The 18651-nt window shown below is 39.9% G+C and overlaps 1 protein-coding gene across 1 annotated transcript in view; it reads right to left on the reverse strand.

The window, feature by feature from the left end:
• Nucleotides 1–1606: 1606 nt before the first annotated feature.
• The window catches only part of IPO5 (importin 5), a 35198-nt gene continuing 18153 nt past the window's right edge, over nucleotides 1607–18651 (reverse strand). The window contains exons 14-26 of the mRNA XM_075265326.1: nucleotides 17740–17958; nucleotides 17538–17621; nucleotides 17268–17400; nucleotides 13033–13154; nucleotides 11844–11940; nucleotides 10577–10749; nucleotides 8715–8826; nucleotides 7601–7656; nucleotides 6689–6811; nucleotides 5790–6009; nucleotides 5473–5701; nucleotides 4599–4740; nucleotides 1607–2795 (exon numbers count right to left, since the gene is read on the reverse strand). Of these exons, the coding sequence (XP_075121427.1) occupies nucleotides 2709–2795; nucleotides 4599–4740; nucleotides 5473–5701; nucleotides 5790–6009; nucleotides 6689–6811; nucleotides 7601–7656; nucleotides 8715–8826; nucleotides 10577–10749; nucleotides 11844–11940; nucleotides 13033–13154; nucleotides 17268–17400; nucleotides 17538–17621; nucleotides 17740–17958 (1797 nt within the window). The 3' untranslated portion in view covers nucleotides 1607–2708. The remainder of the gene's footprint in view (nucleotides 2796–4598; nucleotides 4741–5472; nucleotides 5702–5789; nucleotides 6010–6688; nucleotides 6812–7600; nucleotides 7657–8714; nucleotides 8827–10576; nucleotides 10750–11843; nucleotides 11941–13032; nucleotides 13155–17267; nucleotides 17401–17537; nucleotides 17622–17739; nucleotides 17959–18651) is intronic.

Below are 18651 nucleotides of genomic sequence, written 5' to 3' on the forward strand. Positions count from 1 at the left end.
GTTAAATCTCTGAGACAACTTTTTGTATCCTTCCCCTGAACAACTATGTTGGACAATCTTTGTTTTCAGATCATTTGAGAGTTGTTTTGAGTAGCCCATGATGCCACTCTTCAGAGGAGATTCAAATAGGAGAACAACTTGCAATTGGCCACCTTAAATACCTTTTCTTATGATTGGATACATCTGGCTATGAAATTCAAAGCTCAGTGAGGTTACAAAACCAATTTTGTGCTTCAGTAAGTCAGTAAAAAGTAGTTAGGAGTATTCAAATCAATAAAATGATAAGGGTGCCCATACTTTTGCACCAGTCAAATTTTGGTTTAATGCATATTGCACATTTTCTGTTAGTACAATAAACCTCATTTCAATCCTGAAATATTACTGTGTCCATCAGTTATTAGATATATCAAACTGAAATGGCTGTTGCAAACACCAAAATATTTAGAACAAAAAATGATTAAGATTAATAGGGGTGCCCAAACTTTTTCATAGGACTGTACAGGTCCTCAATACTAGATTGGAGAATGTCTGCCAACCCATCCATAAGCTGTTTTCAGCAGCTGACACATAGGGAATGGAGCAGGAAGCAGACAGCAGAGTGCAACTAAAGTGATGGTGGTGCCAATGTCAGATTACACCCCCACACACACTTATCTGATATTAGTCACCTTATCCTTAGATTAGGTAATTCATTTTTAGCCCAAAAACCCTTTAAAGGGTAGAACCCCACTTTGCGAAAATGCAGTATCTCAGAGATCTATGGTGGCATAATGTAGGTCATTGGACATAATGAACAGGAGGGGATTGGCAGCCATAATATGGACAGCAGTCATTTTTTTAAGTCATTTCTGATGTCACAAAATAATGGCACTGTAACTGTACCAAATACCTGCTACACTGCATGCCAACTGATAGCATTGTGTGCTCCAGTGTGATCGGCAGGATTGCAATATCACGCTGACAATTCAACCCTGTAATGTAATAGGGAACTGACGATCAGTGAACACAACATTCATCAGTATCTTCACTGCTGGACAATGGCAATCGGAATCTAATGGGCTGTTCTCATATTAAATATGGCAATATCAATAATCATCCTGTATCTCAAAAACACATTTTGTATGGGAGGCAGGTGTACCCAGTATGTTACCCCAAATATACAATTTGGGGTACAACTCATGTACCAGGATGACAAATAATGTAAATAGGCAGTGTCTAAAGATAAAGTAGCCATTGGACCCAAAGTGATTAGAAACATATTCTGTTATCCTGTGAATAGGAGATTAGGAGAAACCCCTTTAAGTTTTCTCTGTAAAGGATATCATAACTCATATAATGTAACTTTGAACATAATTTTGGAATAATAGAAAATAGAACCACACCCACTTGTCCAAGGGTAACATTCACAAGTTCCTGGGGCTAAGACCTACCTGACCTAATCATGTAAATTCTGAGAGCCATTTGTAGTCCAAACAGATCATGGCTGCTTAAACGGAAGCCACGACACCAATGTGAACAGAGCATTATCCTGGCTCGTTTTCTAACATTTGGAATTAACAAGAAATATCTATAACTGTTTTAAAGAAAACAAGTTTATTTTGTGGCATTTTGAACTTAATGCAAAAGAGTCTGGCTTTTTACTTGCAGCATAAACGGTGAACTAATACAATGGAGTAAGCTGGAAGTGTTAATGCTAATAATTCATAATTGTGCACACCTTTACTTGGTAAGTATCAGAAGACTATAAAACATGTATAGTGTTAAACCTCAAATGAATGCATCTTTGAAAATAAAGGCATCCTACATATAATAAAACAAAATATCAATCCTATAACAGTCAACAAAGATTATTAACTGCTCACATGCAGAGTATACTGTATCTGTGCGCTCCAAATTGTATGATAGAGGACAATGTGAATAAAGTGAGACAGCAGGGGACCCGTGCTCAGACTGGTGTTTGTATTATATTGTTGTTTATTGAAGAGTGAAGGAGATATTGCCAGACATGCCAAAAAGACATTTCACATTCAAGGGCCTGAAGCTAAATGCTGTTCTATGTCAAACCACGGTATTTGGGCACTATGGGTGACCAAAACGAATAAAAATATACCAATATAAATCTGTGCAAAATTAATTTTCTTGACCATCATACTTGAAAATGAATCCTATATAGGGCAAAAGTCGTTTTCTACAAACCTCTGTGGTAATACATTGTGGAGACAAGTATGTCTTGACGATTATAACATCGTGCTAGTTATGAACTCGACATGCCACTTTTGTGAATGGCATGGGGAGCACCATTTTAAAAAGCTTTGTAGGCCCTCGGATACACCAGATCTAGGTCCATGTATCTTAAAATCCATCTACAGTAACCACACTCCTAATTAGTTGACAACTGAAGACAATGATAAGCAGTTTCTCCCTATCGTCAAGTGGAAGCCGGGAGCTAGAAGAAGATAGATTAGAATAATCCATTTAGAGTTACAGGCCTGCGGGGAACATCCGTCATTTCTAGAAGAATCCATTTTAACTTTATTTTTACTCCCAGTCTGGGGTACGACGCTTTTCCTCCAACTTAACGGCCTGCAGAAAAACTGCTTATGAACACTACTGCTCCTTTTTTCTCAAAACAAAATAAAGAAACCTAAACAGAAGAGGTAAGTTTATTTCATGTTAGTTTTCCTGATAGATGCCAACAGCAGAGATCTTCACGCAGCGCTCAGGAGATCTTGTAAAGCCTTCTGCTGAACTGGATTCAGCTGTGAAACACATTCTGTGAACAGTCCTCCAGATGCCTAAAAAAGAAATAAAGACATAAGCAAAATCAACAGATACCAATATGAACTTGGCAAAAATACTTCAAGGGATTCTATAATTAAAAAACACATTTTAAACTAAAAACATGTAGGAATAGCCTTTATAAAGACTATTCATCTCTTACCTTTACCTTGAAGGTCCACGACGCAGTTTTCGAATTTCTCTTGTTTTCATCTTTATGCTAATTGTGCTCAGAAAGCACAGGGGACGTTCTCCCTGGACTCGGGGCACAGCCTTGTTATCCATCCAGCGCCGCCTTTCTACTGCTCCGTCAGTCATTGTCCCCCTCCTCTTACAGATCACAGCTAAATGGCCGACGTAACAGCAGACTGTGCATGTTACATTGCCATTTTACAATGTTATCCTACATAAGACCACCACAAAATTGCTGAAGGACACGCAGTCGACGGTTCCGTCGGCCATTTTGCGGTGGTCTCCTGTTACAAGAGGAGGAGAATAGATGATAGAGCAAAAGAAAGGCGGCGCTGGATGGATGACACTGTGCTCAGAGAGCCCAGGGAGAACACCCCCAGTGCTTTCTGAGCACAATTAACATAAAGAAGAAGAGAAATTCAAAAACAGCAGCACGGAACTTCAAGATAAAGGTAAGAGATGAATTGCCTTTATAAAGGCTAATCATACATGCCTTTAATTTAAAACATGTTTTTTTAATGATAGAATCCTGTTAAATCCACACCATTTGAAGGCTATTCATTGGGTAGCCTGTTTTTTGCATTGTATTTTACCTATTGCTGTGAAATTCATGGCAAAAATTAGCATGTAAAAAAAAAAAATCTGCTGTACATGCACACAACTTTAGTTGCAACTCATGCCTTAAATTCTAACAGTTTCTGCAAAATCGATAGTTTTAAACAGCTAAATCTGGGAATGTGTTTCTCCATGTACACATCCATCAAAGATTGCATGAAATTAAAGGTGTGGATTTGGAATTACCTTTAAACAATGTACAAACCCCAACTACACTGCAGTTTATAGGTTATTATAAAGGGCTATTCGCATACAGACATATCACTTGAGTGGGAATGGTAAAAACAGACGATCAGGCAGGCGTTGGGACCCCAAGTACACAGCAGAAAGTTTATCTCATGGGAAAACCCCTCACGGAGGCGACTGGCCAGAACAAAGTGCCTCATAGGAACAAAGGGAGCAGGTGTCAGGAGTGCCTACAATACTACAGCAAGTAAATTTACATCAGTGCCAACTAGTTAAAGGGAACATCCCATTAGTTAGTTACCCCTACTTCATAAGGGATAAGTGACATCATTGGGGGTCCAATAGCAGAATCCCCTGAAGCCCTATAGTAGTGAATGAAGTGCTACAAGTGCTTCATCCACAGGAAGGATGCTGGGGGCTTTCAGTCTTCAGTTCTTTAATCATTGAGGAACCCAGTGGTCAGATCCCCAGTGATTTTACACTTATCCCCCTGTCCTCAGGAATGGGAGTTAATGTCTAATGGGACAACCCCTTTGTCTAAAAGTCAGGAGATCAGTTACTGGACCCGAGCTTCATTTTACACAACTGTTGATGTAATCCAGTTTTAGCCCTTAAATTCTGCACATGTATTCTCCCCCCTATAAAAGACAAACTTGCTAATATTACGTGCGTTAATACATTTTACAAAGAGGTTTAAAAGACATTAAACACTTTAGTAAAAAGCCCATGTTCCCATCATCGTGAAAGCCTTTTCTTTTTTTAAAACTATTATAGGTAGCAGGAGGTTTAGTACAAAATGTAAAGAAATACAAGAAGCTGGAACTTACCTGAACTTGTCGTACTACATTAGCAAGCCTTTTACCACATAATTCTTCATTTTTAATGGACTCATGGACTCCTCCATCTGCTATAATACTAAATATTCTGGGTAAATTTGAGTTGTTGGGTCCTAGCACAATTGGGTTGTTACTGCAAATATAAAAAAAGCACATTAAATTGATGCATTTTCTTTTGACAAGTGCAAGAACATTTAATATTGCCACTTCCTTTGAGGGAAATCACAGACTGCCTGAAATAATCAGGGTTTATAGGAATGGGCACAAACATTAAAGAAGCACTTCAGGCAAAACACTTTGCCCTTCCCTGCACCCCTCACCTCACTGCCCACCACCCTGCAGGCTTATTTAATTTACTCTGCCCTCATATCCTTACAATACAGCTTCTCCTCACTCCTGATCTGACTACATCTTGACTTATATTTCTCTCTCTTTGCTCTATCAATCCTATGATGCCTCAGTACAGCATCACATGGACAGCTAGAGGATTGTACTATCACTGCTGCTGGGAGACAGAGTACTTATCTTTTTCTTTACAGATTCTTCCAAATAATTAAATAGACCAAAAATATACAGTTGGAGTCTGCACTGCACTCCATTATAGGTGTGACATGAGCCACCTTATATCAGAGATAGCTAGTGGTAGCAGACGTATGTATGACTAATCTGTGTATTCTGCTTCACTTTCAAGCAAAGAAATGATGGTCCATTAAAAACGCTTATGCAGCAGGTAATGAATAAGATTATGGGGAACACGAAATGCACACAACAGACGCCAATATGTATCAAATTGTACGGTAGGTTTATATAGCAACAAAGTCTGGGCTTACTTATGCAGCCTAACAAGTAAGCTTTAATATTTTACCTTTCAAGAAGGTCACAAAGAAAGTTGAAAGTATGAACCGCTTCCTCTTTGTCTTCATGCAATGGCAGCCATGACAGCCAATGAGGCAGAACCTCATCCACATTAATGCAATCTGGTCTATATTTCATTATCTTTCCTACAGCTGAGATGCAATTCTCTGTTGCATTGATATTCTCTTTGGTTTTAGAGTCAGGGGCCTGTATAACCCCAACAAGAAGTGGAAGAGCTTCTACAGAAAAAAAAGAAAATGTTTTAATTTAAAAAAAAAAACGAATAAAATTATATACAAATCATTGTGCATCTACGATATCCCATACCTGTACAGAAAGGACGATAATTATCACCACCGAACTGCGCCATCACACCGACGCCATAAGCAGCCGCTTGACGAACCTCTGGACTGCTATCACAGATTGACTGCAGCAGAGGTCTCAGGAAGTATTCAGCATATTTGAAAGAAGTGGGGCTGCAGTGTTCAATGATGTCATCAAAAATACAGAGTCCCCACTGTCTGTCTGGCCATGGCCGATGTGGACACTAAAAACATTTAAATAAAAAGTAAAAAAAAAAAAAAACTTTTGCATCTCAGGACATGTACACCCCCCAAAAAAAATTAATACCGAAAAATCTCATTAGCAACATGCAAATACCCCCCCCCCCCAAAAAAAAAAAAAAAAAAATGCATTTCCCATAAGACTGAATGCTAAATGTGAAATAGCTACAAGTCTACGGTGACTATTGCAGCATTTACGCTAAATAGAAAAATATGTCAAACACATCCATTAACTAGCAGAATCATATCAAAATCTAAAGCAGTCGTCCATCCCCTCTTTTCCCTGCATCCAACACTGAGTATAGATAAAGGTTGCTGCATGCTAGCTGGGACATTTGTTGAGGCATCTGTCAAACACCCAAGAAGTACTGTACCGGTGTCCTATTCTAATAAGATAAGTAACTGCTGCTAGATTGTGTTAGTTTGTCAATAAAGTGAACTGGACAGTGGTAAGTAAATGTCAAAAGGCCACATATCTTGTGTGGTAGGCCATATAAATAACACCATTTTTAGTCCACTACATACATTTCTACAGCCTGTAAACAGACACATGTTGCAAGTCAGCTAAATTTTGAAGCATGTGTATTATAAAATGACTCATTCTCTAAATAAATAAGACGTAGACAACCCCATCAATGAAGCAATTTGACATAAGGAACTTACAATTAAGTTAACAATTAACGGCAGCAACTGCTCAAACCACGGCAACACCTTCTCTTTGTAGCTACTGAATATAGAGTGCAAAATGTCTGCTACTTTAGTAAGAATGTAAACGTCATTGTCATCCTGTGGACAGAAAACATGATTGTTATGTATGAGCAGTGTTGACATATCATATGTTACATCATTGCATAGGCTTTAGAAAGGCTATTCCGCACCTACCTTTAGTATGTAAATTGCCTCAGTGGTTTCTGAATAAGTCAGTTTTTATTCATATGCTAATTAGACTGGTGCACGGTGCATCGTGCACCCCTTTGCTATTGTCTTTGGCTGTTATTAGTCCCAATGGCAGGTTATGATGCACATTGCCCTTGAAAGTTCAGAGAAATTTTAAGTGGTCTTCTGCTTCAGATTTCTCTCCACTTTTTGTCGCTGTGCATCCTGTTGTAGAAAACTGAAGCAGGGGTTTCCACTTATGGATTAGCCTCAAACAATAGGATTTATCAGCTTGAGGCTTGTGCCACAGGTTCTGCAGCTGAATCCATGACAAGAATGTGCAGGACTGCAGACTCAGGACAGATTTTGAAGCAGACTTGAGGCAGAACCTGCCTTAACATAAGCAGATTCCTTCATGTGCACTTCCCCTAACAAGTACTAGTGAGATGAAAAGAATTTATGGAGATGTACACACAATATGGGAAATATATGCAAATCTGTTTTCCAGAATGTAATTAGGGAAACAGTGCCTGTGTTCGCTGCCTATTAGGAAAACAGATTTGCATATATTTCCCATAATCCCTCAGTGAAGCAAAAATGGTTTGTAAGTCTCCATATGCCTGTAAAGGTGCACACTCCCTAAGGAGTTTCATTATCCCCTGTACACAAAATAGTGATACTTAGATATGTAATGCGTACCTCATCTTGTAAGGATTCCTCGACTTGTTCATCATAGTCTTCATCTTGTCTTTTCACTAGAAAAACAGTAAAGATTAGCATAGCATACTTCACTTACCACTGATCCACTAAGTTTATGTTCACATGTTGGAATTTGCCATAGATTTTGGGGCAGAGTCTTCCCCAAAATCAGTGGCAGATTGCATGTCCCGCTGTTTTTCAGATGGAGGAAGATCATAGCAGGATGCTTAAAAAAAAAACCATAAGCGTCCTGGTTTGTTCTTACCACGGAGTCCACTTCTCAAGGCTCCCGGCAGACTAGGCCACACCATAAGTTTATATGTAGGAACACGTGTAGATAAACAAAAACAGTTAAAAGAAATTTCAAATTGTTTCACATAAAAACGGTTTGGACATCTTTTAAAAAAAAAATTGGTTTTCCAGAGTACAAAACTGTATTGCAATGTAGTAGATTAGAATGTATAAAACTTATAACGGGCAAAAAAAAAAAAATTGGCTGTGTGCATGGGGCCTGTTTAACGGATAGAAAACGGACCTATTCACTTCTAAAGCCCCTTACACATGGCCATGATTTTCAGAGTCTCTGTGGTGGGAGCCACAAAACACAGGGCAGATCCTATTCCAGTTTGGCTCATTCATCCTAATGTACAAGTCCATGGAAAGGATGGACGGCTCAAAGATGTCACCTGTGTGCAGTTGGTTTTGTTTTCATGAACCCATACACTACACACATCCTTGTGAACTGGGACATAGGCCCCTTGCAGACTCAATGGCCACGAATGAATGGCACAGCTGGCACACGGATATCTTCTGTGTGCCTCCCATGCACTGGCCATGTTTCTCACCCCCAATCAATGAATAGGAGCCACAGAAGCACAGCCACAAAACTGGACAGGAATAAGATCTGTCCTTAGTTTTACGGCCGGGTCTGCACACAGGACCATGATGTAATTCATGGTTGTCTGTGCGGGCAGACAGAAATGAGTGGGTCAGTGAAAAAGCCAGACAGCACACTGAACTACACCACGGTCATCTGATAAAGGCCTTAGAGAAGCAAATTATACCTAAATAAACCAAGTGCAAATATAAATATGATCACCACAATTGTTCCTACCTTGTCTTAGTTCTTGGTTTTTAAAGTGTTCTTCTAGTTTACTTTTCAATATGCCTCCAAGCTCTTCAAAGTGTTCACTGTTCAAGCATCCATCTCCCATCACCTCAATGCACTGCCCAAGAAATTAGTTATAACAGACTAAAATAAGTGGGTAAATACGACAAAGACTTGCAGCATATTGTTGAAGATCTTTTTCTGGGTCATGTATATTAGATATGTAAAAAGTGAGGTGTAAAACAAAATCTAGTAATGTACAGCATACCAAGAAATGTGACAAAACACTATGTATTATATGCTATGCATCGATTATGTGTGCTCATATTTTACCTACTTGGGCAAGTAAAAATGAAAATGAATTAGATAATGATAATGGAGTAGGTGATCAATATCAAAACTGGTACAAAGGGGGGGGGGGGGGGGGGGGGAGTCCAACTGGATTCCACATATTTGAAAAATGAAGGCAACTAGATTTGTTGCCTTGGTAAATGTAATGACTACCTTGCTACAGGCATCTCTCCAAGACCAATTTAAGCTATGGCAGGAAATTACCAATGTACGGCAAGGTTATCTGAGTTTTAATCCGTTCGCATTCTGCTGAGATCTGCAGAAACTGAAACTCTCTCTATAGCACCAACTTGTGCTATGTGTTTTTTTTTTTTTCATTTTGGTGTTTGATCTTCTGGTGTTTGATCCTCTAGAAACAACTTCCCGATAATAAAACCTCCAACCATACATACATACTAATTAATATATATATATATATATATATATATATATATATATATATATATATATATATATATATATATATAATGAGCACACACTGTATGTAAATAGCAGTTTCCAAAGTCTTATTTGGTTGAGAGGCTTCATGTAAGTTGCACAACAATTTACTTATAAGTGGGTTCCACTTAAAGAGAAAAGAACAGCCAAGAAATAATCACATTATGTTAAATATTTTTTAATAACGCTTTTAATTTTCCATGTTATCTATATTTCTGTGGTCCATGGTCCAATTCCAATAGTTTGGCACAGAAGCTTTTGACTTACATGGACGCGTATATAGTGCCAACATATTCCGCAGCACTGTACAATTTGTGGGGTTCAAGTACAGACAAAAAGATACATTACAAAGAAATAGTCACTTCACACAATGGGACCGAGGGCCCTAATCGCAAGTGCTTACAATCTATGAGGTAGAGGGGGTGACACAAGAGGTAGCAGGGGCAGCATTGGAGTTAGCATTGCTTATACAGTGGTCAGAATTTTGTAATAGAGGTTACAGAAACAAAATTGTATGAGCCGTCACCAGTCATATCCTTTAACGTGCAGATGGTGCCTGGAAATCATATCGTTTGGGGTAATGTGGGAGCGGGAACAGAGGAGAGTTTGTTTTAGGGATTCTAATTACGGTATGGAAGGGTTTATATTTGGAATTGTGATAAGCCTGGCTGAAAAGAAGGGTCTTTAGTTTGCAATTGAAGCTGAAGAAATTGGGAGTTAATTGCATTGTCCAGAATAGAACATTCCAGAGAAGTGGTGCAACTCAGGAGAAGTCTTGTATACGAGCGTGGGATGTTCTGATAATACAGGTGGTTAGTCTTAGGTCATTGAGTGATTGGAGAGCACGGGATGGGGGATAGTGATGAAGGAGGAAATGTAGGGAGGTGCAGCATTATGGAGAGCTAAGCTAAGATGGAATTTTTTATTTTTAAAACCTCACCAAAATTTTAATTTATTTAACAAAAAATGTGATTAACAAGTAACTTTCTGATTAATCATACCATTTAACTATACCTATAAAATGATCTAGAAAGGACTCAAGTCAATTCATACATTTTGTGTAAGCTTATGAAACTTACCTTAGCAAATGAGTGCATTATTTCTGATAAAACATCCGAATCTGGCTCTGTTCCAATTCCTTTTATCAGAGCATCACACATGAAGTGCCACATTTGGGTTAGGTATTCAGGGCCACGTACTCGTGCACATTCCAACAACAGTGGCATAGACTCTGCAGCAGCAACTCTTACGCGTATCGTTAAAGTTAAGGAAAGAATTCTTTTGCAATTCATTTTTAACTCAATTGCTTGCATCTGCAGCTTATTTCAGTCAAACTGAGCCAAACACAGCCAAAGGGGTTCCATAACTAAGCTAAGAGTATCTGACACTTCATTTCAGCAATCATTGGGGTCTCAGCAACTGAACCCCTGCCAATTATATCTTCTGACATGTCAAGTTTTCTGAATTTACAGGTATACTATAACTGTAACTTGATAAAGATTAGTTTTGAAGGCCTTGTGTTCCTATGCCACATCTACCTTTATAAACTTTGGTCCTTACCATCAGAATACAGGAAGAAAACAAATACACACAACTGCCCTAAGAAAACAAAAACAGTTGACAGGCAGAAAAGAAGCCAAAGGGATTTTTTAAAAACAGTGTTTTGCCATATCAGGCTCACATCTGAGCCGGAGTCTACTCCGCCAAAGAAACTGCCAGAAATAGGCGGAGGACTTTTCTCTCTGCATGTTTCAGTATAAAAATGGCAGACCCTATTAGTCTATGGAGTCTGCCAGTGTCCGTAGATAAGCGTTATTTTGGCAGTCGGGCTCTCTGTTGTTCGGGTCCAAGGCGCAGATGTGAACCTAGACTTGTGTATTGCCAGGTTTTCTTTTTTTTTTTTTTTTTTAAGCCTTTCTTTAAAGCCAACTAGTAACATGGAAAATTCAGTGTAAACTGCAGACAATGGTATAGAGCAGGAGGAGCTGAGCAAATTGATATAGTTTTGTGAGCAAGATTCAGTATAACCCATTCCTTATTCATTGAAGCTCTGCTCTAACAGGAAAGTCGAGGCATGTTCTACCTAGTGACAGACAACATTCTTATTCACTTTCTAGTCAAAATAGAATACAGAGTTTAATGAACTCATGACAAGTTGTACTGGATGTACCACCACAAATCTTTATCTGCTTAGCTTCTCCTGTTCTATAACCTGCTGTATGGGATTTGACCATTTTCTAGGTGACAGGTTCCATTTAAGCAGGTTACTTTCTAAGTGATTAGATTTCATCTGACTACATTTTTATAACAAAGAGCCACGTATTAAAGATTCACTTGAAAGGATATCATCATGGAAATAAAATTTAAGAAGAGGAACCATTAGTTTTACAACTTGTTCAGTATACTCCACAAACCCTTCCTTCAACTCTTTAGCATAGCAAACCTGTAGACATAAAAAAAAAATAAAAAATAAATTACAATAAATAAGTGGCTTTTATGCCATACAGCTATGTACACTTTGCAAATTGTGTTTCCCAACACGAAAGTCATTTTTGTAACCTTTTCTACAGAATGCGCCCAGCCAATTATTACGATGACAACAGCAACTGCCTGAATTAGGGCGACTTCACGAGTAGATACGTTAGAAAAACCTCCGCGTCTGAAACTCTGTTCTACGCACGTGGATGGGAATGCATCTGCAGCAAGTGCATTGTTTTTGCAAGCCCTACTCAAATGAGCAGGTAGTCAGAAATCTCTGCAATGTGTGAATTCACCATTAAAAGGGTATTCCCATCTACATAATTATTTTTAAATTTGTAGATAAAAGTTAAACATTTTTGCAAATATAAGTGATGAAACATTCTGCAGAGTTTTAAAGATTTTCTCTACATATCTTGTGGTGTCAGTCTGTTATCTTGATCGGTTGCCATGGATACGACCACTAATGCAGGAACTTTCTAAGGTCAGAAAATCAGCCATGATTTCCTTATTGTGGCCGGGATATCTTCTGATACATGTAGTGTCCCTGCCTGATAACCCAGCTACAATAAGAAAATCATAGCTGAGTTTCTGACAAGTCCCAGACCATAGAAAGTTTCTACATTAGTGGTCGTATCCATGGCAACCGATGAAGACAACAGACGTCACCACTAAGAAAGTTAGAGAAAATCTTTACAACTGCAGAATTTTTAATTACTTATATTTGCAAAAATTTTAACTTTTAATTATCTACAAATTTAAAAATAATTATGTAGATGGGAATACTCCTTTAACTGATCAGACAGCAATAGGGCCGTTGCCCTTTTTCAGACTACTCCAATTGGTAACAGGAAAGGTTATGCATGAAAAATACTGAGTAGCAGTAGGTTGTGCTTCAGATGACAAAAATGGACAGACTACTAGGATATTCATGATTCACCCATTTTTAGTCTGATAATGGATAGCAGCAGAAGGTTTTCAAAACTGTTTATACATTAACACTTGTACACATGGAAAACACATGCTTGAACAGCCAGTCCATATATGCAATACCCACCAACATCTGGCATGCAGTCGCTTTTTCTTCAAGTCCAGCAGTTTTGATACCAAAACTTTGCTGATCTCCTAAATTCACAAACTCCCATCCATCATCATCACCCATGTTCTCCATGTCTTGAGCTACAAATAACGAAAACGAGTGCCATCAAATAATGTACAAATTGTGGTCTATTCACATCATATGTTTGGTACATATACCAGAAAAATCTCTTAATTTATGCAACTTTTTTGCCATACAGTTGTATACATCAGTCACAGGTTTCTATGGTACTATCACAGCTTTATCCTTGTACCATGATTTTAATTTCATAGGGACATCCCATGCATTTCTTTTTTAGTTTAACATCACCTTAAAATACATATTTCAAATGTTTTGCCCTCAAACTCATTGTGATATAACACGTAGTTTTGAGCTAAAAAAACTACAGCTTTGGATAAAGAACATGAGAACATATCTTATATTAAAAAATTACAAGGGAGTCAACGCATATATTTTTGCCATAAATCCATAGTTCAGGTGAAGAGAATGAACTTTGTAATATACTTTATCTAAGAAAAGTGCTGGTTTCTTCACTTATTTGCCCCCTTCTGCTATTGAAAAAATCTGTACACTAGAACTCTATTGAGAGGGCAGGGGGAAGAAAACGAGAGCGACTCAAAACAGAGATCAATAATATAAGTGGGATGGTTCTATCTCACAATTCAGCTGGGTTATCAATAGTTATTATCCAGCCATTCCCTGACATAAATGACGTTTAATGCTGTAGACCGCCTCATATCTACCTTTCTCCTTCTCATCTTCCTTCTCTCTTACCTATAGAGCTCACTGTAAACTGATTTGTTTTGTGTAGGGACTGATTTAGAAGACATGACTAAGACATAGGCATTTTTCTTTAGTGAAGCATACAAGAAAAGTTTGTCCTTTTCATGTGCAATATAGACTTCTAAAAGAAACAGATTTTTGTATTCACCATAAAATTCTTTTCTCATCGCATTCATGGGTATAGATCTGGCCACTAGGAGGCTGATGCTAGGAAAAACAAAATGTGTTGGTTCTGTCTCTGGGCCATCCCAGAGGAGTCTGTCTGGACTCTAACCAGATGCCCTTGGAGGAGAGAGATTCAATGAGACATGGCTAGAAAGATGGCTCTTCGTTACAGCAAGTTGATCTTGAGGGAGGTCTCTGAAATAGATAACAGGCCCTGAACGAAACAAGCACCGAAGACTGTTCCCCAACCAGAAAAACTGGCGTAGGTGGAAATCGCATGCCAATGGAGGAGGGAGAAAGGACTTCCTCTGGGAGATCCCTGGGAGGAGAGCCACAAAAGAATCTCCTGGAAAACCCAGGTAGGCAGGAGGTCGAGGTTATATGGAGACTTGTCCCAGTGGGCCAAAATAGCATAAAGATATGGCGTTGAAGGTCGAGACCATCATGGCCAGTGGCCACATGCAGAGACAAAACACCAATTCAGAGGGCAAGGATCTTTGGAGAAGAATCTTGCCTTGTTGAGCACTGAGGAGAATGCCTAGGAATTCCATGCACTCAGAAGGCACAACAGGACTTTTCCTCATTGCTGACCCAGCTGAACCAGCGAAGGAGGTCCAAGGTGATCTGTTAACTGGTCAGACTGTCCATCTTTCACTAGGAAGTCATCCACATATCATTGCGAGACATGGCCGAAGCGGAGCATGTCAAACTGAAAATGACGCAAAGCCCCCTGAAACGAAGAAAGAACTGATGGCACAGCACAATGGGAATGTGGAGGTATGCATTGAAATGTCGGAGTCCCTGTGGTTAGTGGTAACATCCCTGGAGAGACTATGTGGAACTTGCGGACAAACCGGTTGAGCCTCTTCAGGTCTAGTATGGGGGCAAAGGGAGCCATCCTTCCTAGGGATGGTGAACAGTTTGAAATAAAAGCCCTGAAAACACTCGAATGGGAACAGGGACAATTATACCCTGTCACTGTAGAGTGGAGACAGTCTGCAGAAAAGTCACCACTTGAGCGGGGGAAAGGGGAGAAGGCAAGGTAGACAGAAAAAAAAGAAGAGACAAATCCCTGGAGTAGCCAGTCAGCACTACTTCTCAGACCCAGACGTCGTGGAGAGCAGCTGCATGAAGGGAGACCTTCAAACAGAGGAAAGCTTGGAAGGCTTAGTGGGAAACTGCTAGTCAGGTCTGGTCTTAAAAAAAGGAGTTCTTGGAGAAGGAGTACCAGGAAGACTACTCTTTGGAGCAACAGGTGGAGCCACAAAAGGAGAAAAAACAATGAGAATAGCACAAACTTGTTAAGCCTGGCAAGGTCACCTATGGGCCCAATAAGGGAAACCACTCAGGCCGGAGGGTTGGCTTAGGAGGCAGACTCGGAGAATGTCCGATCAACTGCTGAAGGAAAAGTACTTACCTGATAAGCTGTCTTCAGGCTCTGCAAGTCCCTTCAGTGAACCTCGCACGTGGTTGTGGGGTTACTGGTATTCCAGCCACTGATGCAACAAAGGGGACTGGGTGACCCTCGAGTGGCTCTTTGATAGAGAGCAGAGCCTTCTTGGCTTCGGAGGATAGGCTAAAACTGGCTAGCATAGTGCCTGTGAAGTGGGTATAGCTCAGAAGCGGAGGTGACATCTTTTGTTATTCTTAGTATTAGCCTCCTAGTGGCCTGGTATATACCCATGGTGCTGTGTCCCCAGGGTTTTCCAAAACTAAAATATTAACAGCCTGTCTTTAGGTCAGGATCAATAATATGTAACTAGTGGAGGTCCAACACACAGGACCTCCACAGATAAACTGTTTGGAGAGGTTGAAACAATCATATGCACTGAGGTCACATCCAGTGCAAAGAAAATTGCTTTCACCCATAAAAAGGTACAGCAGCCGCTCAGTCCTATTCAAGTGAATAGGATGAGCTACAATACAAAGCACAGACACCACACAATGTATGGCGCTGGTTTTGGTATTTAGTGAAGAGGCTGCAGCATTCACCCAACTGTTGCGGTCTCTTAAAAAAAAAAAAAAAAAAAAGCTACCGTATTTTTCGGACTATAAGACGCACTTTTTTCCCCAAAAATTTTTGGGGAAAAGAAGGGTGCGTCTTATAGTCTGAATGTGCCTGGCCTGGCACCCGCCGTAATAGAGAGGCGGATGCCGGGGAGGGATAGACGCCGGGGCCTGAGACATCGCTACGATCCTCTGCCCTGCCTGAAGCCAGCAGCGGGAGGAGTGATGCTATTCCGCTCCTCCGTCCCCCCACCGCTGGCTTCAGGCAGGGCAGAGGATCGTAGCGATGTCTCAGGCCCCGGCGTCTATCCCTCCCCGGCATCCGCCTCTCTAGTACAGTGGATGCCGGGTCTGCAGTCTGTCAGCGGCCTCTTCTCCCCCGGGGCCGGTCCCCACCGGCCCCGTACCTGTAAAGTTGCAGGCCGGCTCCTGCGCGGCGATATCGCAGGAGCCGACCTGTCCGGGTGACAGCCGGGAGCCTAATGAGGCTCCCAGGCCTGTCACTGCTGTATTAGTATTGCGGCTGGTCTCTATGACGAGCCGTAATACTAATAGACAGAATGTCCCATAGACGGCAATACACTTGTATTGCCGTCTATGGGACTTGCAATCAAGTGACCGCAGGTTCAAGCCCCGGGGGGGGGAATAAAATAGTAAAAAAACAAAAACAAAAAAAAAAAACTTTAAAAATATGAAAAATAAAAGTTCTAAATCACCTCCTGTCCCTAGAATATATATATAAAAGTAGAAAATCATATGTCATAAACCACCGGGTTTTTTTTCAATACAAGGTGATCTAAGAAATAGATATTCCCCAAAATGGTATAACTAAAAAGTACTTCTGGCCCCGCAAAAAAACCCACTCTATGCATCCTCGTACAGCTGCAGGGTCACCTGTCAATGTGGCCTTGCAGCTGTTGCAAAACTACAACTCCCATTATATTAAATATTTTACCATTTTTTGCTTCAAATTTTTTTTCCCCTATTTTCCTCCTCTAAAACCTAGGTGCGTCTTATAGTCCGAAAAATACGGTAATCTGTGGTGGTCCCAGGTGTTTGGATCCCCATTGATCAGATGGCAAAGTCACCAACAAGTACATTCTGTAAAATACCATGAAAGACTGCTCTTGCTCAGATATAATGTAATTTGCTTTTTCGTTATGAGAACATGTTGCCAAAGTCATCTACTTTTCTAAGTCATAGAATTACTGATATAAAAGAAAAGTCCTAAAACTCACTGTCAAGAAGAGCCACCTCAGGCTTAATGGAAGCTGTTTTCATAAGAGGTCCCATCACCACAGGAAGGTATTGCTGGAATTCTTTCCCAAGGATTTTGCACATACGTGCCCATGCAGAGATCATATACGAGATCTTGAAAAACAGAAGCAAGTAAATAGACAACTAATCTAAAAGGACATAAGTATTTTATTTTTTTGTTTCTATGATTCAAAAAATTTGTCACCAGTCTAGAGCGTTAAGTATATGTGTGGATGACTAATATTACATACCTGCGGATCGTCATCTTCCAACTCACTGAAGTCTGTCTGAGTCTTTAGCAGAAGCTGCATCACATCAGAAGCGTCTTGCATAAACTAAACCCAGACAAATGACAATAAAATGTAGACGTTATTCAGTAGCATAAAACCCTATGCAACAATTCAAAATACAAGAAATTTTTATATAAAAGGTGGACAAGCATGACACACTTACCTTGTCTTTACCAACAGCTAGACCAATAAGACTTATGCACTCAATAGTCTTCCCTCTGAGAAGGCGCAACTCTTTCTGCACAGCATTTTCCACGATGTGTTTTAGGGAGGGCATGAACAAATCATAATAAGGAACAAACTTTTCTTCAGCAGTGTCTGCGACAGAGGCTATTGAAGTCACCACCTGTTCCAGAACCAGCTTAGTGCCTTTCTGGATTAACTGTACAAACAAAAGAGAACAAGCCGTCTATTATCTGACACACTATAGTCATCAAGTAAAAAATTATTATACCTTGGCCACTTCTTCTATAGTTAACCGAACTCAACGACCAATTACAAGGCCGCAAAATCAAAAATGCATCACTTTATATTTAATGAAAATCACTTAACCTCTAGTACTTTATTTTTATGTTTTTTATTCTTCCATGTTCTTTCTTTATCAACTTCAGTAACAGGCCAATTTCTGGTTCAGAACCAGACACTTTAGGTTTTTTTGGATGTGCAGTTTTGAGGGCTGTAACATTTTTATCATTTGCGTTATTCAACTAATTTCTGCATCTTTTTTCGGTGACACATAGGGCTTTATTTTGGCATGTGTTTTAAAAAAATTTATATTTGGGAAAATATATCGTTACACCTCCCAGTTGTCTTGATAGGGGCGGGACTAGAACCCGTGATGGGAGGGATTACCCCCCCCCCTCTTTTTAACACATTGTGACCCCATAAGATCATAATAGGGGGTCTTTTTTCAGGCGATTTCTCCTGTAACTGGGGTTGGCAAATACATCCCGAGTTGGAGGAGGTATAGAACCTCCCATGTTGTAGTTCAGAACTGATCTGGGTCTTCTAGGGCCCAGCAGCTCTCGGAGTTCATTGAGCGCTGTGTACACAACACTCAGGAACGCAAGGACGG

Source organism: Leptodactylus fuscus, chromosome 2 (genome assembly GCF_031893055.1).
Source record: "Leptodactylus fuscus isolate aLepFus1 chromosome 2, aLepFus1.hap2, whole genome shotgun sequence".
Lineage (NCBI taxonomy): Eukaryota > Metazoa > Chordata > Amphibia > Anura > Leptodactylidae > Leptodactylus > Leptodactylus fuscus.